Source organism: Schistocerca nitens, chromosome 11, assembly GCF_023898315.1.
Source record: "Schistocerca nitens isolate TAMUIC-IGC-003100 chromosome 11, iqSchNite1.1, whole genome shotgun sequence".
NCBI classification, from domain to species: Eukaryota; Metazoa; Arthropoda; class Insecta; order Orthoptera; family Acrididae; genus Schistocerca; species Schistocerca nitens.
This window is the reverse complement of record NC_064624.1, coordinates 19,109,369-19,129,767: the sequence shown is the minus strand read 5'-3', so window position 1 is coordinate 19,129,767 and position 20,399 is coordinate 19,109,369. Positions and strand designations below refer to the sequence as shown.

Genomic DNA, 20,399 nt, shown 5'->3' with positions numbered 1-20,399 from the left:
TCAGGAGTGCTAGTTCTGCAAGGTTCGCAGGAGAGCTTCTGTAAAGTTTGGAAGGTAGGAGACGAGGTACTGGTAGAAGTAAAACTGCGAGGACGGGGTGTGAGTCGTGCTTGGGCAGCTCAGTTGGTAGAGCACTAGCCCGTGAAAGGCAAATGTCCTGAGTTCGACTCTCGGTCTGGTACACAGATTTAATCTGCCAGGAAGTTTCATATGCAGTTAAGATTGAACATTCATTGAGCATGGACCTTGGATTTCAGCCACTTGACTGTAGCATTTAGACTCCTCACTGTCTTTGTGGATTACTAATGTGTTATGAGATCTTGCTGATCATTGTCAATGTCACTAGTCACAATAAGTGTGCAAAATTAATTTCAGTGATACAGGCCAGAGTTGCCATAAAATGAAAATCCAAAGAAGATGAAGAAAGCTATTTCAGTTCACTGATCAGATATCTCAAATTTCTACCTTCTTTTATTATATAAAAAGTTCTATTGTTGTCAATCAACAACAGGATGCTATTCATGCCCAAACAATTTTGCATGCAGACTTAAAATCCAACATTAGTCGATTTAATATTCTTGCCTACTGCTAAAAATATACTATTTATTACTCCAAGCACACTTTCTTTTCAGTAAACACTTGAGATTTTCCTCAAAAGGATCATTCCCATCAATTTCTGACTCAAGCCCTCTCTCAATGCTGTGCATTATCCATCAGTTTCTGACTTAAGCCTTAAGACTTCTCTCATTGCTGTGCATTATGTTGGTCCTACACTTTTAATTCTTTATCAAACTCGACAAATGACGAATACCTCATGCACACACTATATATTAGTTTGAAATAAATCTTGTGAATAAGCTACAGAATGTAGAACACAATCATCTCTGACAATTCCTTACTTTACATGAAAGTTGTAACACAGTCCAGACCCTGTTTTAAGCTCAACCTGGAGGTTGCTATGAACACTGAATTTTTTACTAGGCATTTTCCCACTGGAAGTTGCCCTTCCCCTCATTTGACCTATGAATGGGCTTCAGCAAGTATACAATACTCATGCAATAAAACACTAAATCACTGTTTGTAATGCTCAATGAATTATACAAAGACACTTCCCTATGTAAAACATAGTAATCAAACATCTTCAACTATCCAAAAAGATCTGCTTCTCAAGGCCCCCCCTCCCCCTCCCTCTCCCTCTCCACACACAGAAACACCACAATAGTTTTTAGCAAAATTAGCACCACAATGAACAGAAACAAAATGATGAACAACTGGGCACCTCTCTATGAATATGACAATGCAGGTATCTGCTCAAGTCCTGTTTTGTTAACCATGTGTGAAAATAGATGTGAGCAAAATAGACAGAAAAGTGAAAAAACTGTGTATACAATCACAACAGAAAACAAAAAGCCACCAGAGTTGCACAACTAGATGAAAAACATAAGCACAGTGCACACACAGCCACTAATCATGAAGAAGTATTTCAGAATAAGTAAATTTCTTTACATCTACCTTACAGACAGGCATACTGTCAAAATAATAAAAAGACATAAACCAGACTGACCTGTAGAAACTAATTTTCACAAGTGATGTAACACCATGTGAGGAAAAAAAATGCTGTTATAGTTTTTATGCCACATGCAGAAAAACAACCATAAACTTTGTATGATTTTTGAATAAATAAATCGAGGCCTGCATAAGATGACACGTGTCAAAACAGTCTGAGTAAACAGAAAAAGAGACCGATGGTGTTTTGCATATAGTGGAGTTTAAAAACATATATTTAATGCAACAACATGGAAAAATGTTAATGTGAGTTTCCAACCACAGAAAGTTATTTCTAAAGCTAAGAAACACCTCAATTACAAGATGAACAGTGGACCTGCATCTCTGAACAACAAAGAACCACAAGTTAAATATACAGACAAGAGATGTGAATCTGAGAATCTGCTGGTAAATGATCAGTTTTATAAACTACACATAGATGTCAAACATGTAGATGGAAACCTTAAAACCAACTTAACACTTATTTTTGTTGGTTCTTTTCATTTTAGATCATTACTTTAAACTGCAACTTTTTTACACAGTTATTGTTATGGTACATCATATAAAGTACTACATAAATAGAGTTAAGAATGAAAAATACGATCATGTAGATAATAGCCACGGTAATGTTCAATTATTTTCAGACATGAGACCAAGTTTCAAAAAGCAATAAATAAGAAAATATATAATACGTTTGTAGTAACAGAAGGAAATAAAATACCTCTTGCTCTTCTCCCTGAAGTGGATCTCGCTCAAGGACACGAGCCAAAGTGGATTCATCAGTCTAGAACAAATGTACATCTTATAAATAAACAAGTACACAAAGAGATACTTTATTTCAATCAGTTACATCATAGTGGACAAAATACACAAGTTTTGCTACAATTCCAATTTTTCTTGCTTTCTTTTGACTTTTCTACCTTTCTTTCTCTTCCCAGGAGACCTGCCAATCATATATTTGTATACTACTTCACAACACTGAGAGGTAATTTGTGGCTCAGTTCTTTTTTGTTGAAAAAAGGAAGTTTACAGTTAAACCATCCTCATACCTACAGATACATATATCTCATCTATCCCTACACTATTCTCTGTCTGTTGCCACTGCTGTGTGTGTGTGTGTGTGTGTGTGTGTGAGAGAGAGAGAGAGAGAGAGAGAGAGAGAGAGAGAGAGACCACTGCTGTGTGTGTGTGTGTGTGTGTGTGTGAGAGAGAGAGAGAGAGAGAGAGAGAGAGAGAGAGAGAGAGAGAGAAGCAATACCCAGTGAACCATTATGAATAAACGGTGTACCAGCATTTTTTGTTATTGAGATTATAGGTTGATGTTTTATGAACATGGGTACACAAAGAAAGTATTGTACACAACATATGAATACTTTCTCAATTGGACCCATCTGTGACAATATTGCTAAATGTAGGCATTAACTAACTATTAATTGTTTACCTTTCTGTATTCGGGTGACACATCAAAAACCATTGTCCCAGTGTGTTGAATTCTGTGAACCAATAAACAAAATAACTCCAAACTACAGTAAAGAAATCCTGTTGAGAATAAAGAACACCTTACAATGAAGCCTTTCAACTTAGATTTGAGTATCTGAGATTTGTCCATCAGTTTTCGAAATTCTTCTGTACACATTCTGAAAAATAAGAATCCTGCAGAGTAGCACACACCTCTCTGTGCAGCAAACATGGAAGTGTTACACAAGTGCAGACTGTCTGCACTTCCCTCCATTACCAACTAGATGACTCCTTGATGGTTCAGGATGTCTCCAATCAAACAAAGTCTTCTTTTAGACAAATTGATCTATAAAATATTTCCCCAATTTGATTCAGTACTGCCTCATTAATTACCCAATTACACAGTGACTCTTTAGCATTCTCCTGTTGCACCACTTTTCACAAGCTTCTTATCCCAGCTGTTTACAATCTAAGTCTCACTTTTGTACAATGCCACACTATGGACAAATACGTTTCGAAGACTTCTTCACATTTAAATTCATATTTACTGTTAAAAATTCTCTTTTCCAGAAATTCATTTCCTAACCTAATTCATTCTGTAATACATGATTTGATTCAACTACATACCATTACCTTTCTTTTGTTTTTATTCATAGTCATTTAACATCATTTGAAAATATTATACAACCTGTTAAACTGTTCCTCCAATTCTTTTTCCATGTCTCACAGATTAATGAAGTCATCAGCGTATCTCAAAGATATTATTTCTCCTCCTCAAACTATAATCTGCTTTCAGAATGTCTTGTTGGGTTCCTTCACAGCTTGATTGTATGTACAGACAGAATAACATCAGGGATAGGCTACAATCCAGTTCCAGTTCCTTTGCAGTTAAATAGTTTATTACAGTAAAAACACTGCCAAAACATTTATATAAATTTACAATTGCTATGGAGATATGTTTGCTTCTTTGTGTATCTTCTAAGACAGGACATAGGATCAGTATTGTCTCCAGTGCTCCCACATTTCTCTGGATCCCAAAGTCACATTCCTCAAGGTCAGTTTCTACTATTTTTCCCTCATTCTTCTGAAAATAATGCACATCAGCATTTTGCAACCCTGACTTATTGAACTGATGGTTCCATAATCTATGTGCCTGTTAACATCCTCATCCTGTAGAATTCAATTTACACTGCTGGAAAAAAATTTCCGCACCCTAAAGGAAAAGGTCATTTTATTGACAAGTAAGGTGGCAAGTAGTTGTAGGACTATATGATGACAAATTAAGACTAAATGAAATATATATGTTACAATAAAGGTGCCCAGTCACACCATTACAGTGTCTTGCAGCAACACTGGCATGTATTCTCGCATGCAAACAATCATAAAGGATCTGAATGACATCATGCAATAGACTGTCCCAACCTCTTGTGCCTTTTATTGCAATCTGGCAATGGAACAGGAGTTTTGTTAATGAAGATAATAAACACAAGTACCTCAATTAATCTCGCTACTGCATGACAGGACTTATGTACCCTGACTAGTAGATGAGGCCATTATCATTTAACAAATGTTAAAATTTGTAAAGAGGGATATTTTATTCATTTCTATTGTAATACAAGCAACCTACTTTACTTTTTGTTAGTGTAACCCATGATGCAAACCTAGTCATTATCACTTGTTATTCTGGTCATTATCATTTGCCATTCTAGCTCCTTTGCTGTTTCACAGGGAACACAAAATCGTTTTACTTCAACAGTATATCATTTTAAAGAATGCTAATAAAGATATTCATAAATTATCATCACTGTTCTAATACAAGAGAGTTAATGCATAAAGTTCACAAGTATCTGTTGTTTTTACAATAACTGTATTCTTGAAAAGAGGCACTATACTGACACTTCTCAACATTTACCTAAACTTCAAACTGGCACTGATTAGGAGCCTTGCAGAGCACTATTTAAGTCATTTCACAGCTGACTAACTTTGTAAATCAGCCCTTAGCTTTAAGACATAATCACTGTGTATCATCTGTTTATGGCTCTCAGCTCTTACAAGCTGTTCAAGTGTTGCAGAGATATGATTGTGCCTGTCTCTCAAGCAGACCACCTGCTGAATCACTCACTGGTCACCTTATACTCCCTCACTCCAACTGCATTGTCAGGCATGACTGCAGACCTCAGCACAGGCCACTACACTATTGTACTACTACTGACATGTCCCCTGCACTAAACTGAGAGACCTCTCACAACCATCTTGAAAAGAAATTAATTATAATCTACTCTTAGTATCTAAGTACCTCATCTGTGCACCCCATGCCTAAATGGAAGATTGTGACAAACCGTAGACATTGTAGACACTACTTCCATGGAAGAGGGAAGGATGTGAAAACCATCATCAGTCTAGCAAATAACAGAGATAATTTATTACCAATTTAAATTTTTTTCTTCACATCTGGGTTTACAATCACTCTCTTGCATGAGCTATGCAACAGGATGTGAACCTAGATGGGATTAGTTCCTGTTAGGATTGCTGACAAGTAAAGTTTATCCATATGGCATTTTTTGGCAGCTAATAGGATGCAAGGGAAGAGAACTACACTTGCTATTCACAGAGGCATGGAGAGAGTAGTGATCAGGAGGAGCTCTCTCTCTCTCTCTCTCTCTCTCTCTCTCTCTCTCTCTCTCTCTACTTGACTCTGGTCCCAGCCTAAAGTGTCCATCACACTCTACATCTTCAGCTTTGTCCATCACTGATCGACTATATGGTCCATTTGATTGAATGGTACCTGGTATGCCACCTTTAGGGCACACCCTTTGTGTCCCATATGAACATACTTTACCATTACCTCCTAATCTTTATTTTTCACTTATATTGGACATCCACACACTTGACAAGCCTGGTACCTATAACAATTGGCATCAGTTAAAATCGGTTGCTATCCCCACGAACCATGGACCTTGCTGTTGGTGGGGAGGCTTGCATGCCTCAGCGATACAGATGGCCGTACCGTAGGTGCAACCACAACAGAGGGGTATTTGTTGAGAGGTCAGACAAACGCATGGTTCCTGAAGAGGGGCAGCAGCCTTTTCAGTAGTTGCAAGGGCAACAGTCAGGATGATTGACTGATCTGGCCTTGCAACACTAACCAAAACAGCCTTGCTGTGCTGGTACTGTGAACGGCTGAAAGCAAGGGGAAACTACAGCCGTAATTTTTCCCGAGGGCATGCAGCTTTACTGTATGGTTAAATGATGATGGCGTCCTCTTGGGTAAAATATTCCGGAGGTAAAATAGTCCCCCATTTGGATCTCCGGGCGGGGGCTACTCAAGAGGACGTCGTTATCAGGAGAAAGAAAACTGGCGTTCTACGGATCGGAGCGTGGAATGTCAGAACCCTTAATCGGGCAGGTAGGTTAGTAAATTAAAAAAGGGTAATGGATAGGTTGAAGTTAGATATAGTGGGAATTAGTGAAGTTCGGTGGCAGGAGAAACAAGACTTTTGGTCAGGTGAATACAGGGTTATAAATACAAAATCGAATAGGGGTAATGCAGGAGTAGGTTTAATAGTGAATAAAAAATAGGAGTGTGGATAAGCTACTACCAACAGCATAGTGAACACATTATTGTGGCCAAGATAGACACGAAGCCCATGCCTACTACAGTAGTACAACTTTATATGCCAACTAGCTCTGCAGGTGATGAAGAAATTGATGGAATGTATGATGAGATAAAAGAAATTATTCAGGTAGTGAAGGGAGATGAAAATTTAATAGTCATGGGCGACTGGAATTCGAGAGTAGGAAAAGGGAGAGAAGGAAACATAGTGGGTGAATATGGATTGGGGGAGAGAAATGAAAGAGGAAGCCACCTGGTAGAATTTTGCACAGAGCGTAACTTAATCATAGCTAACACTTGGTTCAAGAATCATAAAAGAAGGTTGTATACATGGAAGAATCCTGGAGATACTAGAAGGTATCAGATAGATTATATAATGGTAAGACAGAGATTTAGGAACCAGGTTTTAAATTCTAAGACATTTCCAGGGGCAGATGTGGACTCTGACCCCAATTTATTGGTTATGAACTGTAGATTAAAACTGAAGAAACTGCAAAAAAGTGGGAATTTAAGGAGATGGGACCTAGATAAACTGACTAAACCAGAGGTTGCACAGAGTTTCAGGAAGAGCATAAGGGAACAATTGACAGGAATGGGGGAAAGAAATACAGTAGAAGAAGAATGGGTAGCTCTGAGGGATGAAGTAGTGAAGGCAGTAGAGGATCAAGTAGGTAAAAAGACATGGGCTAGTAGAAATCCTTGGGTAACATAAGAAATATTGAATTTAATTGATGAAGGGGAGAAAATATAAAAATGCAGTACATGAAACAGGCAAAAGGGAATACAAACATCTCACAAATGAGATTGACAGGAAGTGCAAATTGGCTAAGCATGGATGGCTAGAGGACAAATGTAAGGATGTAGAGGCCTATCTGTCTAGAGGCAAGATAGATACTGCCTACAGGAAAATTAGAGAGACCTTTGGAGAAAAGAGAGCCACCTGTATGAATATCAAGAGGTCAGATGGAAACCCAGTTCTAAGCAAAGAAGGGAAAGCAGAAAGGTGGAAGGAGTATATAGAGGGTCTATACAAGGGCGATGTACTTGAGGACAATATTACGGAAATGGAAGAGGATGTAGATGAAGGTGAAATGGGAGATACGATACTGCTTGAAAAGTTTGACAGAGCACTGAAAGACCTGAGTCGAAACAAGGTCCCGGGAGTAGACAACATTCCATTGAAACTACTGACGGCCTTGGGAGAGCCAGTCCTGACAAAACCCTACCATCTGGTGAGCAAGATGAATGAGACCGGCGAAATAGCCTCAGACTTCAAGAAGAATATAATAATTCCAATCCCAAAGAAAGCAGGTGTTGACAGATGTGAAAATTACCGAACTATCAGTTTAATGAGTAACAGCTGCAAAATACCAACGCAAATTCTTTACAGACGAATGGAAAAACTGGTAGAAGCCGACCTCGGCGAGGATCAACTTGGATTCCGCAGAACTATTGGAACACGCGAGGCAATACTGACCCTACGACTTATCTTAGAAAATAGATTAAGGAAAGGCAAACCTATATTTCTAGCATTTGTAGACTTAGAGAAAGCTTTTGACAATGTTGACCGGAATAGTCTCTTTCAAATTCTAAAGGTGGCAGGGGTAAAATACAGGGAGCATAGGGCTATTTACAATTTGTACAGAAACCACATGGCAGTTATAAGAGTCGAGGGGCATGAAATGGAAGCAGCGGTTGGGAAGGGAGTGAGAAAGGGTTGTAGCCTGTCCCCGATGTTATTCAATATGTATATTGAGCAAGCAGTAAAGGAAACAAAAGAAAAATTTGGAGTAGGCATTAAAGTCCAAGGAGAAGAAATAAAAACGTTGAGGTTCGCCGATGACATTGTAATTCTGTCAGAGACAGCAAAGGACTTGGAAGAGCAGTTGAACAGAATGGACAGTGTCTTGAAAGGAGGATATAAGATGAACATCAACAAAAGCAAAATGAGGATAAGGTAATGTAGTCGAATTAAGTCGGGTGATGCTGAGGGAATTAGATTAGGAAATGAGACACTTAAAGTAGTAAAGGAGTTTTGCTGTTTGGGGAGCAAAATAACTGATGATGGTCGAAGCAGAGAGGATATAAAATGTAGACTGGCAATGGCAAGGAAAGCGTTTCTGAAGAAGAGAAATTTGTTAACATCGAGTATAGATTTAAGTGTCAGGAAGTCGTTTCTGAAAGTATTTGTATGGAGTGTAGCCACGTATGGAAGTGAAACGTGGACGATAAATAGTTTGGACAAGAAGGAAATAGAAGCTTTCGAAATGTGGTGCTACAGAAGAATGCTGAAAATTAGATGGGTAGATCACATAACTAATGAGGAGGTATTGAATAGAATTGGGGAGAAGAGGAGTTTGTGGCACAACTTGACAAGAAGAAGGGACCGGTTGGTAGGACATGTTCTGAGGCATCAAGGGATCACAAATTTAGCATTGGAGGGCAGTGTGGAGGGTAAAAATCATAGAGAGAGACCAAGAGATGAATACATTAAGCAGATTCAGAAGGATGTAGGTTGCAGCAAGTACTGGGAGATGAAGAAGCTTGCACAGGATAGAGTGGTGTGGAGAGCTGCATCAAACCAGTCTCAGCACTGAAGACAACAACAACAACAACAACAACAACAAAATAGGTTGCTACCTTTTGGTTTGTACAGGAGTCTACTAATTTCAATGTATAAGTGCTGTGATTTGAATGTTCCTCCAGCCCAAGATTGTAAAAGGGTGGAGGTCAGTCCAGTACACTACGTTCAACATCTGCGCCTTGTTGGCATGACTGGTGCTTGCTGCATCAGTGCATTCCACCGCTGTAATAGAGCAAAGTTGGGTTTGCAGCCTGCTGTGGCCTGTGAGCCAACTTTTCATGTCACAACTTCATGCTGCCGTGTGGCCTGTCCCAAGTGGCACACAGTCAGGATGCCTGGTGCACACAGAAGGCAACCTACTGGGGCCTTACTGTACAGCTCTGGGCCCTGAACCATGAACTGTCACTTTACACTGCTGTTTCTTCATCATAACCTGCTGTCACATGTCAGCCATTGCTGCCTGATGGTCTCAGGTTTATCACAATGGCTCTCGCCGCAAAGCACCAAACAGCAGTCAGGCATCATTACTTGCTAGATGCTGCCATCACACAGTTGTCACCCATCTCCTACCATCCCACATGCTGTCATCACTGGGGATACTTCACTGCACTGTTTTTCAGCCATGAGGGTCGCTGTTTTGCATCACAGCATGCCACTGTCTCAACTCACTATATATATATATATATATATATATATATATATATATATATATATATATATATATATGATGATGTGACTTAGCAAACGAAAGTGCTGGCACGTCGATAGACACACAAACAAACACAAACATACACACAAAATTCAAGATTTCGCAACAAACTGTTGCCTCATCAGGAAAGAGGGAAGGACGAAACGATGTGGGTTTTAAGGGAGAGGGTAAGGAGTCATTCCAATCCCGGGAGCGGAAAGACTTACCTTAGGGGGAAAAAAGGACGGGTATACACTCGCACAAACACACATATCCATCCACACATATACAGACACAAGCAGACATCAAACTCTTTGTCTTTAAATATGTCTGCTTGTGTCTGTATATGTGTGGATGGATATGTGTGTGTGTGTGTGTGTGTGTGTGTGTGTGTGTGTGTGTGTGTGTGCGCGAGTGTATACCTGTCCTTTTTTCCCCATAAGGTAAGTCTTTCCGCTCCCGGGATTGGAATGACTCCTTACCCTCTCCCTTAAAACCCACATCCTTTCGTCTTTCCTTCTCCTTCCCTCTTTCCTGACGAGGCAACAGTTTGTTGTGAAAGCTTGAATTTTGTGTGTATGTTTGTGTTTGTTTGTGTGTCTGTCGACCTGCCAGCACTTTCATTTGGTAAGTCACATCATCTTTGTTTTTAGATATATTTTTCCTACGTGGAATGTTTCTGCTTGTGTCTGTATATGTGTGGATGGGTATGTGTGTGTGTGTGCGCGCGAGTGTATACCCGTCCTTTTTTCCCCCTAAGGTAAGTCTTTCCGCTCCCGGGATTGGAATGACTCCTTACCCTCTCCCCTAAAACCCACATCCTTTCGTCTTTCCCTCTCCTTCCCTCTTTCCTGATGAGGCAACAGTTTGTTGTGAAAGCTTGAATTTTGTGTGTATGTTTGTGTGTCTGTCGACCTGCCAGCACTTTCATTTGGTAAGTCACATCATCTTTGTTTTTAGATATATTTTTCCCACATGGAATGTTTCTCTCTATTATATATATATATATATATATATATAATAGGAGTCATATATATATATATATATATAATGGAGTCGAATATAATAGAGTCATATATATTTCCACGTGGGAAAAATATATCAAAAAACAAAGATGATGTGACTTACCGAACGAAAGCGCTGGCAGGTCGATAGACACACAAACAAACACAAACACACACACAAAATTCAAGCTTTCGCAACAAACTGTTGCCTCGTCAGGAAAGAGGGAAGGAGAGGGAAAGACGAAAGGATGTGGGTTTTAAGGGAGAGTGTAAGGAGTCATTCCAATCCCGGGAGCGGAAAGACTTACCTTAGGGGGAAAAAAGGACGGGTATACACTCGCACAAACACACATATCCATCCGCACATACACAGACACAAGCAGACATATTTAAAGACAAAGAGTTTGGGCAGAGATGTCAGTCGAGGCGGAAGTGAAGAGGCAAAGATGATGTTGAATGACAGGTGAGGTATGAGTGGCGGCAACTTGAAATCAGCGGAGATTGAGGCCTGGTGGGTAACGGGAAGAGAGGATATATTGAAGAGCAAGTTCCCATCTCCGGAGTTCGGATAGGTTGGTGTTGGTGGGAAGTATCCAGATAACCCGGACGGTGTAACACTGTGCCAAGATGTGCTGGCCGTGCACCAAGGCATGTTTAGCCACAGGGTGATCCTCATTACCAACAAACACTGTCTGCCTGTGTCCATTCATGCGAATGGACAGTTTGTTGCTGGTCATTCCCACATAGAATGCATCACAGTGTAGGCAGGTCAGTTGGTAAATCACGTGGGTGCTTTCACACGTGGCTCTGCCTTTGATCGTGTACACCTTCCGGGTTACAGGACTGGAGTAGGTGGTGGTGGGAGGGTGCATGGGACAGGTTTTACACCGGGGGCGGTTACAAGGATAGGAGCCAGAGGCTAGGGAAGGTGGTTTGGGGATTTCATAGGGATGAACTACAGGTTACGAAGGTTACGTGGACGGCGGAAAGACACTCTTGGTGGAGTGGGGAGGATTTCATGAAGGATGGATCTCATTTCAGGGCAGGATTTGAGGAAGTCGTATCCCTGCTGGAGAGCCAAATTCAGAGTCTGGTCCAGTCCCGGAAACTATCCTGTCACAAGTGGGGCACTGCCACCCATTCCACATCAAACGGTCCCTTCCCTACAGCCTAGGTCTTCGTGGCAAACGAATCTGCTCCAGTCCGGAATCCCTGAACCAATACACCAACAACCTGACAATAGCTTTCGCTTCTCGCAACTACCCTCCCGACCTGGTACAGAAGCAAATAACCAGAGCCACTTCCTCATCCCCTCAAACCCAGAATCCCTCATGGAAGTAACACAAAAGTGCCCCACTTGTGACAGGATACTTTCCGGGACTGGACCAGACTCTGAATGTGGCTCTCCAGCAGGGATACGACTTCCTCAAATCCTGCCCTGAAATGAGATCCATCCTTCATGAAATCCTCCCCACTCCACCAAGAGTGTCTTTCTGCCGTCCACCTAACCTTCGTAACCTGTTAGTTCATCCCTATGAAATCCCCAAACCACCTTCCCTACCCTCTGGCTCCTATCCTTGTAACCGCCCCCGGTGTAAAACCTGTCCCATGCACCCTCCCACCACCACCTACTCCAGTCCTGTAACCCGGAAGGTGTACACGATCAAAGGCAGAGCCACGTGTGAAAGCACCCACGTGATTTACCAACTGACCTACCTACACTGTGATGCATTCTATGTGGGAATGACCAGCAACAAACCGTCCTTTCGCATGAATGGACACAGGCAGACAGTGTTTGTTGATAATGAGGATCACCCTGTGGCTAAACATGCCTTGGTGCACGGCCAGCACATCTTGGCACAGTGTTACACCGTCCGGGTTATCTGGATACTTCCCACCAACACCAACCTATCCGAACTCCGGAGATGGGAACTTGCTCTTCAATATATCCTCTCTTCCCGTTACCCACCAGGCCTCAATCTCCGCTGATTTCAAGTTGCCGCCACTCATACCTCACCTGTCATTCAACATCATCTTTGCCTCTTCACTTCCGCCTCGACTGACATCTCTGCCCAAACTCATTGTCTTTAAATATGTCTGCTTGTGTCTGTGTATGTGCGGATGGATATGTGTGTGTGTGCGAGTGTATACCCGTCCTTTTTTCCCCCTAAGGTAAGTCTTTCCGCTCCCGGGATTGGAATGACTCCTTACACTCTCCCTTAAAACCCAAATCCTTTCGTCTTTCCCTCTCCTTCCCTCTTTCCTGATGAGGCAACAGTTTGTTGCGAAAGCTTGAATTTTGTGTGTGTGTTTGTGTTTGTTTGTGTGTCTATCGACCTGCCAGCGCTTTCGTTCGGTAAGTCACATCATCTTTGTTTTTATATATATATATATATATATATATATATATATATATATATATATATATATATAAACAAAGATGATGTGACTTACCAAATGAAAGTGCTGGCAGGTCGACAGACACACAAACGAACACAAACATACACACAAAATTCAAGCTTTCACATCAAACTGTTGCCTCATCAGGAAAGAGGGAAGGAGAGGGAAAGACGAAAGGATGTGGGTTTTAAGGGAGAAGGTAAGGAGTCATTCCAATCCCAGGAGCGGAAAGACTTACCTTAGGGGGAAAAAAGGACGGGTATACACTCGCACACACACACATATCCATCCACACATATACAGACACAAGCAGACATCTCACAAGCAGACATATTTAAAGACAAATATATATATATATATATATATATATATATATATATATATATATATATATTTGCAGCTGCAGAGATCAGTAGTGGTGCAGCTCTTTGCTTATTTTGCAACATTTTATTTACCTCTATGTCTTGTCTCCACTCTTGGGGTATTTTAAATTGTTTCTTTCTAAGATGATCATTTGATAGAATTTCAAACTGACATCCAGGATCTTATAGTCACAAATCATGATGTGGAAACTGCAGTGTGTCCCGGATGGCCACACCAATTTTTTAGTTTCATCTTAATGCTACAATCTTTTGTGCCCTCTGTTGTCTCTCCTACCACTATTCAGTTAGGTAAAACTTTTCTCTGCAAATGTCACTGCAATTACTGAGTGATTTAATTAACAAGGATAAAAATTCTCAAGATTGAAGGCAATAGACAGTGAGGACCAGCACAAAGTTTTATTTTATTTTATTTTATTTTTTTATAGTGGATAGTGGATCTTGTTGCTGAAAACAGGGGGTAGTTACGTGTGAAGTATGGCCCACCATGTAGTTGAGGAGAGCTGACACTCAAGTAATACATAGTACCTCTGTTGTAAATTTCATGTCCTCTTTGGAGGAAAAGTGTCAGAAAATCTGCCTACATTTTTACAGAAAATTTTAAATATAGCAAAATGTGACTTCCAGTTGTATGTGGCATGTCTGATGTGGTCAAGAGGCACTCAGGTAAGTGCAATCTGTGGATACACTGAAGAATTCTGATCACTCCAATGTGCTTGCTAAGGTGTTAGCAGAGAGATATTTAACTCTGACAAAGGTCACGAGAAGTTTTTGAAACATTTGCTGACCACATTCATACATTTTCATGCTGTACTTATGGGGATGGTTTGATAAGTCTAGTAAAATTCTGTGAAAAAAATGTAACATTTTTGTTGCGCCTTCGTGGTTGGTAAACTTGATTATTCAAAGGATCGTACAGAAAACTTCAACATTGTACAGCATACAATTTATTGTTGACACTTGTCTAAATTGTTCGTTCAGTGGTTTTACTGCATCCTAAAGTGGAGAAAACTGAATTTCATGCTGTTATCAAACATTGTCACTTGAAGAACTGGACTGCCACAAATCAGTAAAGAAATGGATGAAGTTCACACACACAACACCATCATAGAAAACTACTTTCTTTTGGATTGATGAATTTAAACATGGTCGGACAAGTACCAAAGCACTCGAGCCATCCAGTTGAGGTCGGCACAAAGAAAACCATTGACAAAATCCATTATACGTAAATGCAAGACCACTAAGTTAAAATTCATGAGATTCTTGAGACTCTAGACATCTCCACTGAGCGAGTGCATAACATCCTGCATGGTGAATGAGATGGGTGCCACAATTTCTGACAGTTAACCAATAGTGAATCCGGCACACATTTCAACACAATGTCTGTCAATATTCAGTCACAACCTGCAAAACTTTTTGTACTGATTTGTGACTGTTGAGGAAACCTGGAGCTATCATTAGGCACCAGAGTCAAAATGGCAGTCAAGGCAATGGACAAAGACTAGTGAAAGTGCACCAAAGGAGGCAAAGACCATTCTGTCAACTAGTATCATTGATGGTTACTGTGTTTTGGGATCCCCAAAGAATAATCCTCATTGATAACTTGGAAAAAGGTATATCCATAGCTGGATCTCATTATGCTTCATTTTTGGATTGTCTGAATGCATTGGCTGAAAAAAAGAGCAAGGTTAACATGCAAAAAAAGTGTTCTTTTGGCAAGATAATGCAACATCCCACACATCAGTGATAACAATGGCAGAAGTGCATGAATTGGACTTCAAACCGGTTCCTCATCCATCCTATTCATCAGACTTTGGCTTGCTGGGGAGAAACTTTCATCAAATGAGTAAGTGATAGTTGCAGTTAAGAAGTATTTTGCACATTTTGATACAAACTATTTTTCTGGTGGAATGAAAAAGGTAGGTCAAAAAATAAGGTGAGTTGTTTATGAAACAAACATTTTTTTGTTTTTTTTACCAGACTTATCAGACCACCCTTATACACCCTGGGGTCTTATAGAACTAGGAATGAGGCGTTGGTAGAGGAAGCAGAGGCATGATCTCTTGATGTATTTATCAATGGAACACATCCAAAAATTGTAGTCAAAGTAGAGGTGATGTCACCTCATTTTTGCATGTGACAATTTTTCTTGTGTTGCTAAATGATGTGTCTGTTCATTCCGTTTCTTTTCATCCCTGAAGCAATGGGGGTGAACTGTAGGTGATTCAAGTGGCTGAGTCATACCATTCCTATTAGACATACTCCCTGTTGCATCTTTTATGCAAAGGTAAGCCACTCAGTACCAATTGTTGCAAGTCGTGCATTCAACTGATCCAATTCTGGGGAGGATCGAAAAGTTTCACAAGGAAACCATGTCCCCAAAAAAGCCAGTTAAACCATTTAAGTTTCTTGGATTGTAAACGTAAACATTGGAGGGAAACCTCTAAAGATTCTGGTGGGCACACACACTCATGTGAGCATGTGATTTGTATTCCCTGGTGATAAGCTGGTGCTGAAGACAATTCACTGCCACATTAGTGGACTGGGGTTAGAACTTAGCGTATACATCTATTGGTAATCAGCCATGTTTAGATAACAAGTAACAAATGAAAGTATAATTCTGGGATGAAGGCGCTCAAAAACAAGGACAGGATTTTAATGATATTGGTGTTGTGCACCACCTTCAGAGCATTGTTGATTTCAGATCACAAACAACCCAGTTCAGTTATGCAATCAACCATTTTCGCAGTGACACCATTATGATGACACAAGGAACTCGGGAAAAGCTGTCCATTACCAAATTTTCCACTGAATCATGTATTTTAGTATTAAAAGCCAGCACACCAGAAGAATTCTCTGGGAGGCATCCAAGAGCCTAACAAGAATGAAGTTTTATATCATCTCTGGATTCATGCCAAACAAGGCCTATGTGCAGTTGAAAACATAGCTGAGATATGTGTGTCCCTATCTGCATGGATGATTTTGGGCTAAAAGATTTTGTGATTACATGTGGAACAATACTGACCAGTTTACAAGTAATGGCAGATAATGTCCATCCTCTGATAGGAGGAATACAATTTCAGGAAGGTTTGAAGCAGAAGTTGTTGCCCATGTAAGAAGTGTACACTCACACACTAACCCTTCCAAATCAGTTGCAAGAGAAATTGTCAAATTTGGCAGAATCAGACAGGAGCCTGCTACATTTAGCATTAGAGGAATTTGCATGGCTATGTGGAGAAAGGTAGTGCTTGCCAAACACGGATTTAACATATCATCAAATCCTGACTCAGAATGCAAGATCAATAGCAAAAAAGCCCAATCACATTCCCAATCATTTGGAACCAGTCATGGAACAAAGTAGCCAGCAACAACTAGATGTTGGAATTAACCAGTCCCCCATCAAGCCCTTGGTCATGTTATCATGTTCAAGAAGTCCATTAATAGTGAAAAGACTTATCGTCTTTGTGCAGGCATGTGAACAGTGAATAGAGTGACCACTACTGATCCATATCTGCTGTCTCATACTGATGAAACAGTTGACTGACTGGAAAACAGTAAGTGTTACACTACACTTTATATCAAGTCTTGTTACCATCAGGTTTTCACTGTACCTCGTCTCAACACAGGTCTAAAGAAGCAGCGGTTTAGCCTTTGGGGTTATGAGTTTCCTAGAATGCCTTTTGGTTTGTGAATGACATCCACTACTTTCCAGTGGTTTACAGATTCATTATTGTGGGGATGCACACTCTGCCAAATAAAATAATATGGCTTGCAGAATACAGATGCAGATGCAGAAAAGAAAGTAAACCAAGATGAAACAGGAAATATGATACTCTGAGATGAATTTGAAAGAGCACTAAAATACCAAAATCAGAACAAGGTATCTGAAGTAGACGGCACACTCTAAGAGTTACTGAACTAATTGGAAAAGCCAACCATGAGAAAACTATTGCTGGCTGGAATATTTTTATCAAAATCTCAGGGGAATTAACTTCAGACTTCAAGAGGAACATCACAACTCCAATTCCAAAGGAAACAGGTGTAAATATTACAGACAAATCAGTTTAATGAGCCAAGGTTCCAACATACTGAAACAAATTACTTATATAAGAATGGAAAATCTGACAGAAGCCAACCATGGGGAAATCAGTTTGGTTTATGTTGAACGAAAATGAGGTAATTCTCACTCTATGATTTTTCTTTGAAGGTAGGCTCAACTAAGGTAAACCTATGTTTATAGTGTTTCTTGATTAAGAGTGAATTTTTCACAATGCTGGCTGGAATATTTTTCTCAAAATCCCAAGATAGTATGAATAAAACACAGGAAGCAAAATTTTTAACAAACTTGTACAGAAAGCAAACTACAGTCATAACAGTTAGAGGAAATGAAAGGGAAGCAGCAGTTGAAAAGACAGTGAGACTGGATTGCAAACTGTCACAAATATTATTCAGTCAGCATGTTAATCAGATGGTAAAGGAAACCAAGGGCAAATTCAGAAAGGGAATTAATGTTCACACAGAAGGTCTGTCAAGAGCTGGTAAACGACTTGGAATGGAATCTATAGCATCTTGAAAATATGCTATAAGATGAACATAAAAAGTAAAACAAGGGTAATGGAATGCAAACTGAACTCAGTCATGGAATTAAATTAGATATGGGAATTAAATCAGAAAATGAGACATTAAAAGTAGTTGAGTTTTTCTATTAAAGCCGCAAAATGACGACGACTGAAGTAGAGAGGATAGAAAATTTAGTCAGGCAGCAACAAAGATAGCTTTCTGGAAAACAGGAATGTGTTGCTATCTTATATGATTTAAGTGTCAAGAGGGTTTTCATGAAGGGATTTGTCTTGCATGAAGCCTTATATGGAACTGAAATGAGCACAACAAACACTTTGAAAAAGAGGACAATAGAACCTTTTGAGATATGGTGTAACAGAAGACTGCTGAAGATTAAATGGTTACATTGAGTAACTAATGAAAAAGTAGTTAACAGAATAGGCAACAAAGTAATGAATGGCACAACTTGGCTAAAAGGACCACTCAGATGACAGGGCAAATCCTTGGGAACCTATGGTAATTTGGTAATGGAGGGAAGTTAAGGGTGAGATAGGGGTTGGGGGGGGGGGGGGGGGTAAAGATAGTAGAGAGAGACACAGGCATGAATACAGTAAGAAGGTTCAAACAGATGCAGGTTGTTGTTGTTGTAATCCAGAGATAAGCAGATTTGCAGAGGATAGACTGGGGTGAAGAACTGTATCCCACAGTCTTTGGGCTGAAGATCACAAGAACAACAGATAAGTTAGAAAAGCACCAATCCTCAGTAACTTCCTAAGGTTTGTGGGACTGAGAGAGGAATAGTGCAAAACTTAAAGAAAATCCACAGAAAACTATCAAATTTTGCAATCAAAGCTCTTTTCCCAGCCAGACCTTTACCAGTAATAATACCTGTACCACATGTGTTATGCCACTCTCTTTAAAAAACACCTTAGATGTCATTCCAAAAGCTCCTGTTCTGGCATGGGAGCAAACTTCTTTACCAGCTATAGTATCTAGCAACCTGCTGCCATTACTGGACCATTGTTGATGCAGAATGGTAGGAGAGCCAGGCTACTGCAGTGGTGACCCGGATAACACCAGGCCAGGGCCTGGCACTGCACCACTTCCAAGGTTCACATGACAAAAAGTGATGTCCTCTCATAACGGAACCATGTTGAGAGGCCTTAAATACCACCTACTCCAGCCATGTAGTATCTGTTGTCAAGCACAATCTACAGTGATCACTAGTGCTTCTCCAATATCGCACCAGAGTCAGTCGTCTTGTCTCAAGTAGAGCTAGATGCAGCCTCCAATACCTACAGATCTATGAGGTGTATCGAATCCTGATGCTACTGGGAGCTAAAATGGTGCCTCCCAGTTGGCACCTTTTTTTTTTCTTTTTTTTTTTTTTGCTGACAACTGATTCCAAAACATCCTTCTGTGGGTCCTCAGTTCAAAGTTCAGACCTGAGTGTCTTCTGCACTGCATCCACTTAAGCAATTGGCTGGTAGTCGTCTTTGCACCTCACAGTGTGACCAGCCTAGATTGGAGCTTGATGCTACTGTGTGCTTGGCATCAGCAGGTCTGATGCAGCCCCTTGCCTCCAAACCATGCTGACTGTTTCTTGCAGCTAACTGTATGGCCTGACATCTCCAGGTTGGTGGCCATCTCCTGCTGCCATGTGCTGAGCTAAGCAAGCACTGCAATCCAGGGTCCATGTGCATTACTAGGTTGCTGACTAATATGCCTGTATGAAATCTGCAAAACAAATTGTGTTTTTTTATTGAAACTTCCTGGCAGACTAAAATTGTGCACAGGACAGAGACTCGAAATCAGGACCTTTTCCTTTCACAGGCAAGAGCTCTGCTGACAGAGCTACTCCAACACGACTCACAACCTGTCCTCACAACTTTACTTCCACCAGTTCTTCATCTCCCATTTTCCAAACATCATGGAAGTTCTTCTGCAAAACTTGCTGGATAAGCACTTCTTGAGGAAAGGACAGTGTGGAGACCCGGATTTCACATCAGTGCACACTCCACTGTAGAGTGAAAAATACATCCCACGGCATGTGGCTAAGCTGTGTCTCTGCAACATCCTTTCTTCCAGAAATACTAGTCCTGCATTCAAAGGAGAACTTCTGTGAAATTAGGTAGGCAGGAGATGAGGTACTGGCAGCAGTAAAGCT

The 20,399-nt window shown here is 40.4% G+C and overlaps 1 protein-coding gene across 5 annotated transcripts in view; it reads right to left on the bottom strand.

Moving 5' to 3' along the window:
• LOC126213256 (zinc finger protein 253-like) overlaps positions 1 to 20,399 on the bottom strand; it is a 167,790-nt gene that overhangs the window by 75,694 nt on the left and 71,697 nt on the right. For 4 of the 5 annotated variants that reach the window (XM_049940907.1, XM_049940909.1, XM_049940908.1 and 1 more), the window contains one exon: positions 2,267 to 2,329. The exons of the other annotated variant lie outside the window; for it this stretch is intronic. In XM_049940907.1, the coding sequence (XP_049796864.1) occupies positions 2,267 to 2,329 (63 nt within the window). The remainder of the gene's footprint in view (positions 1 to 2,266; positions 2,330 to 20,399) is intronic. 5 annotated transcript variants of the gene reach the window in all.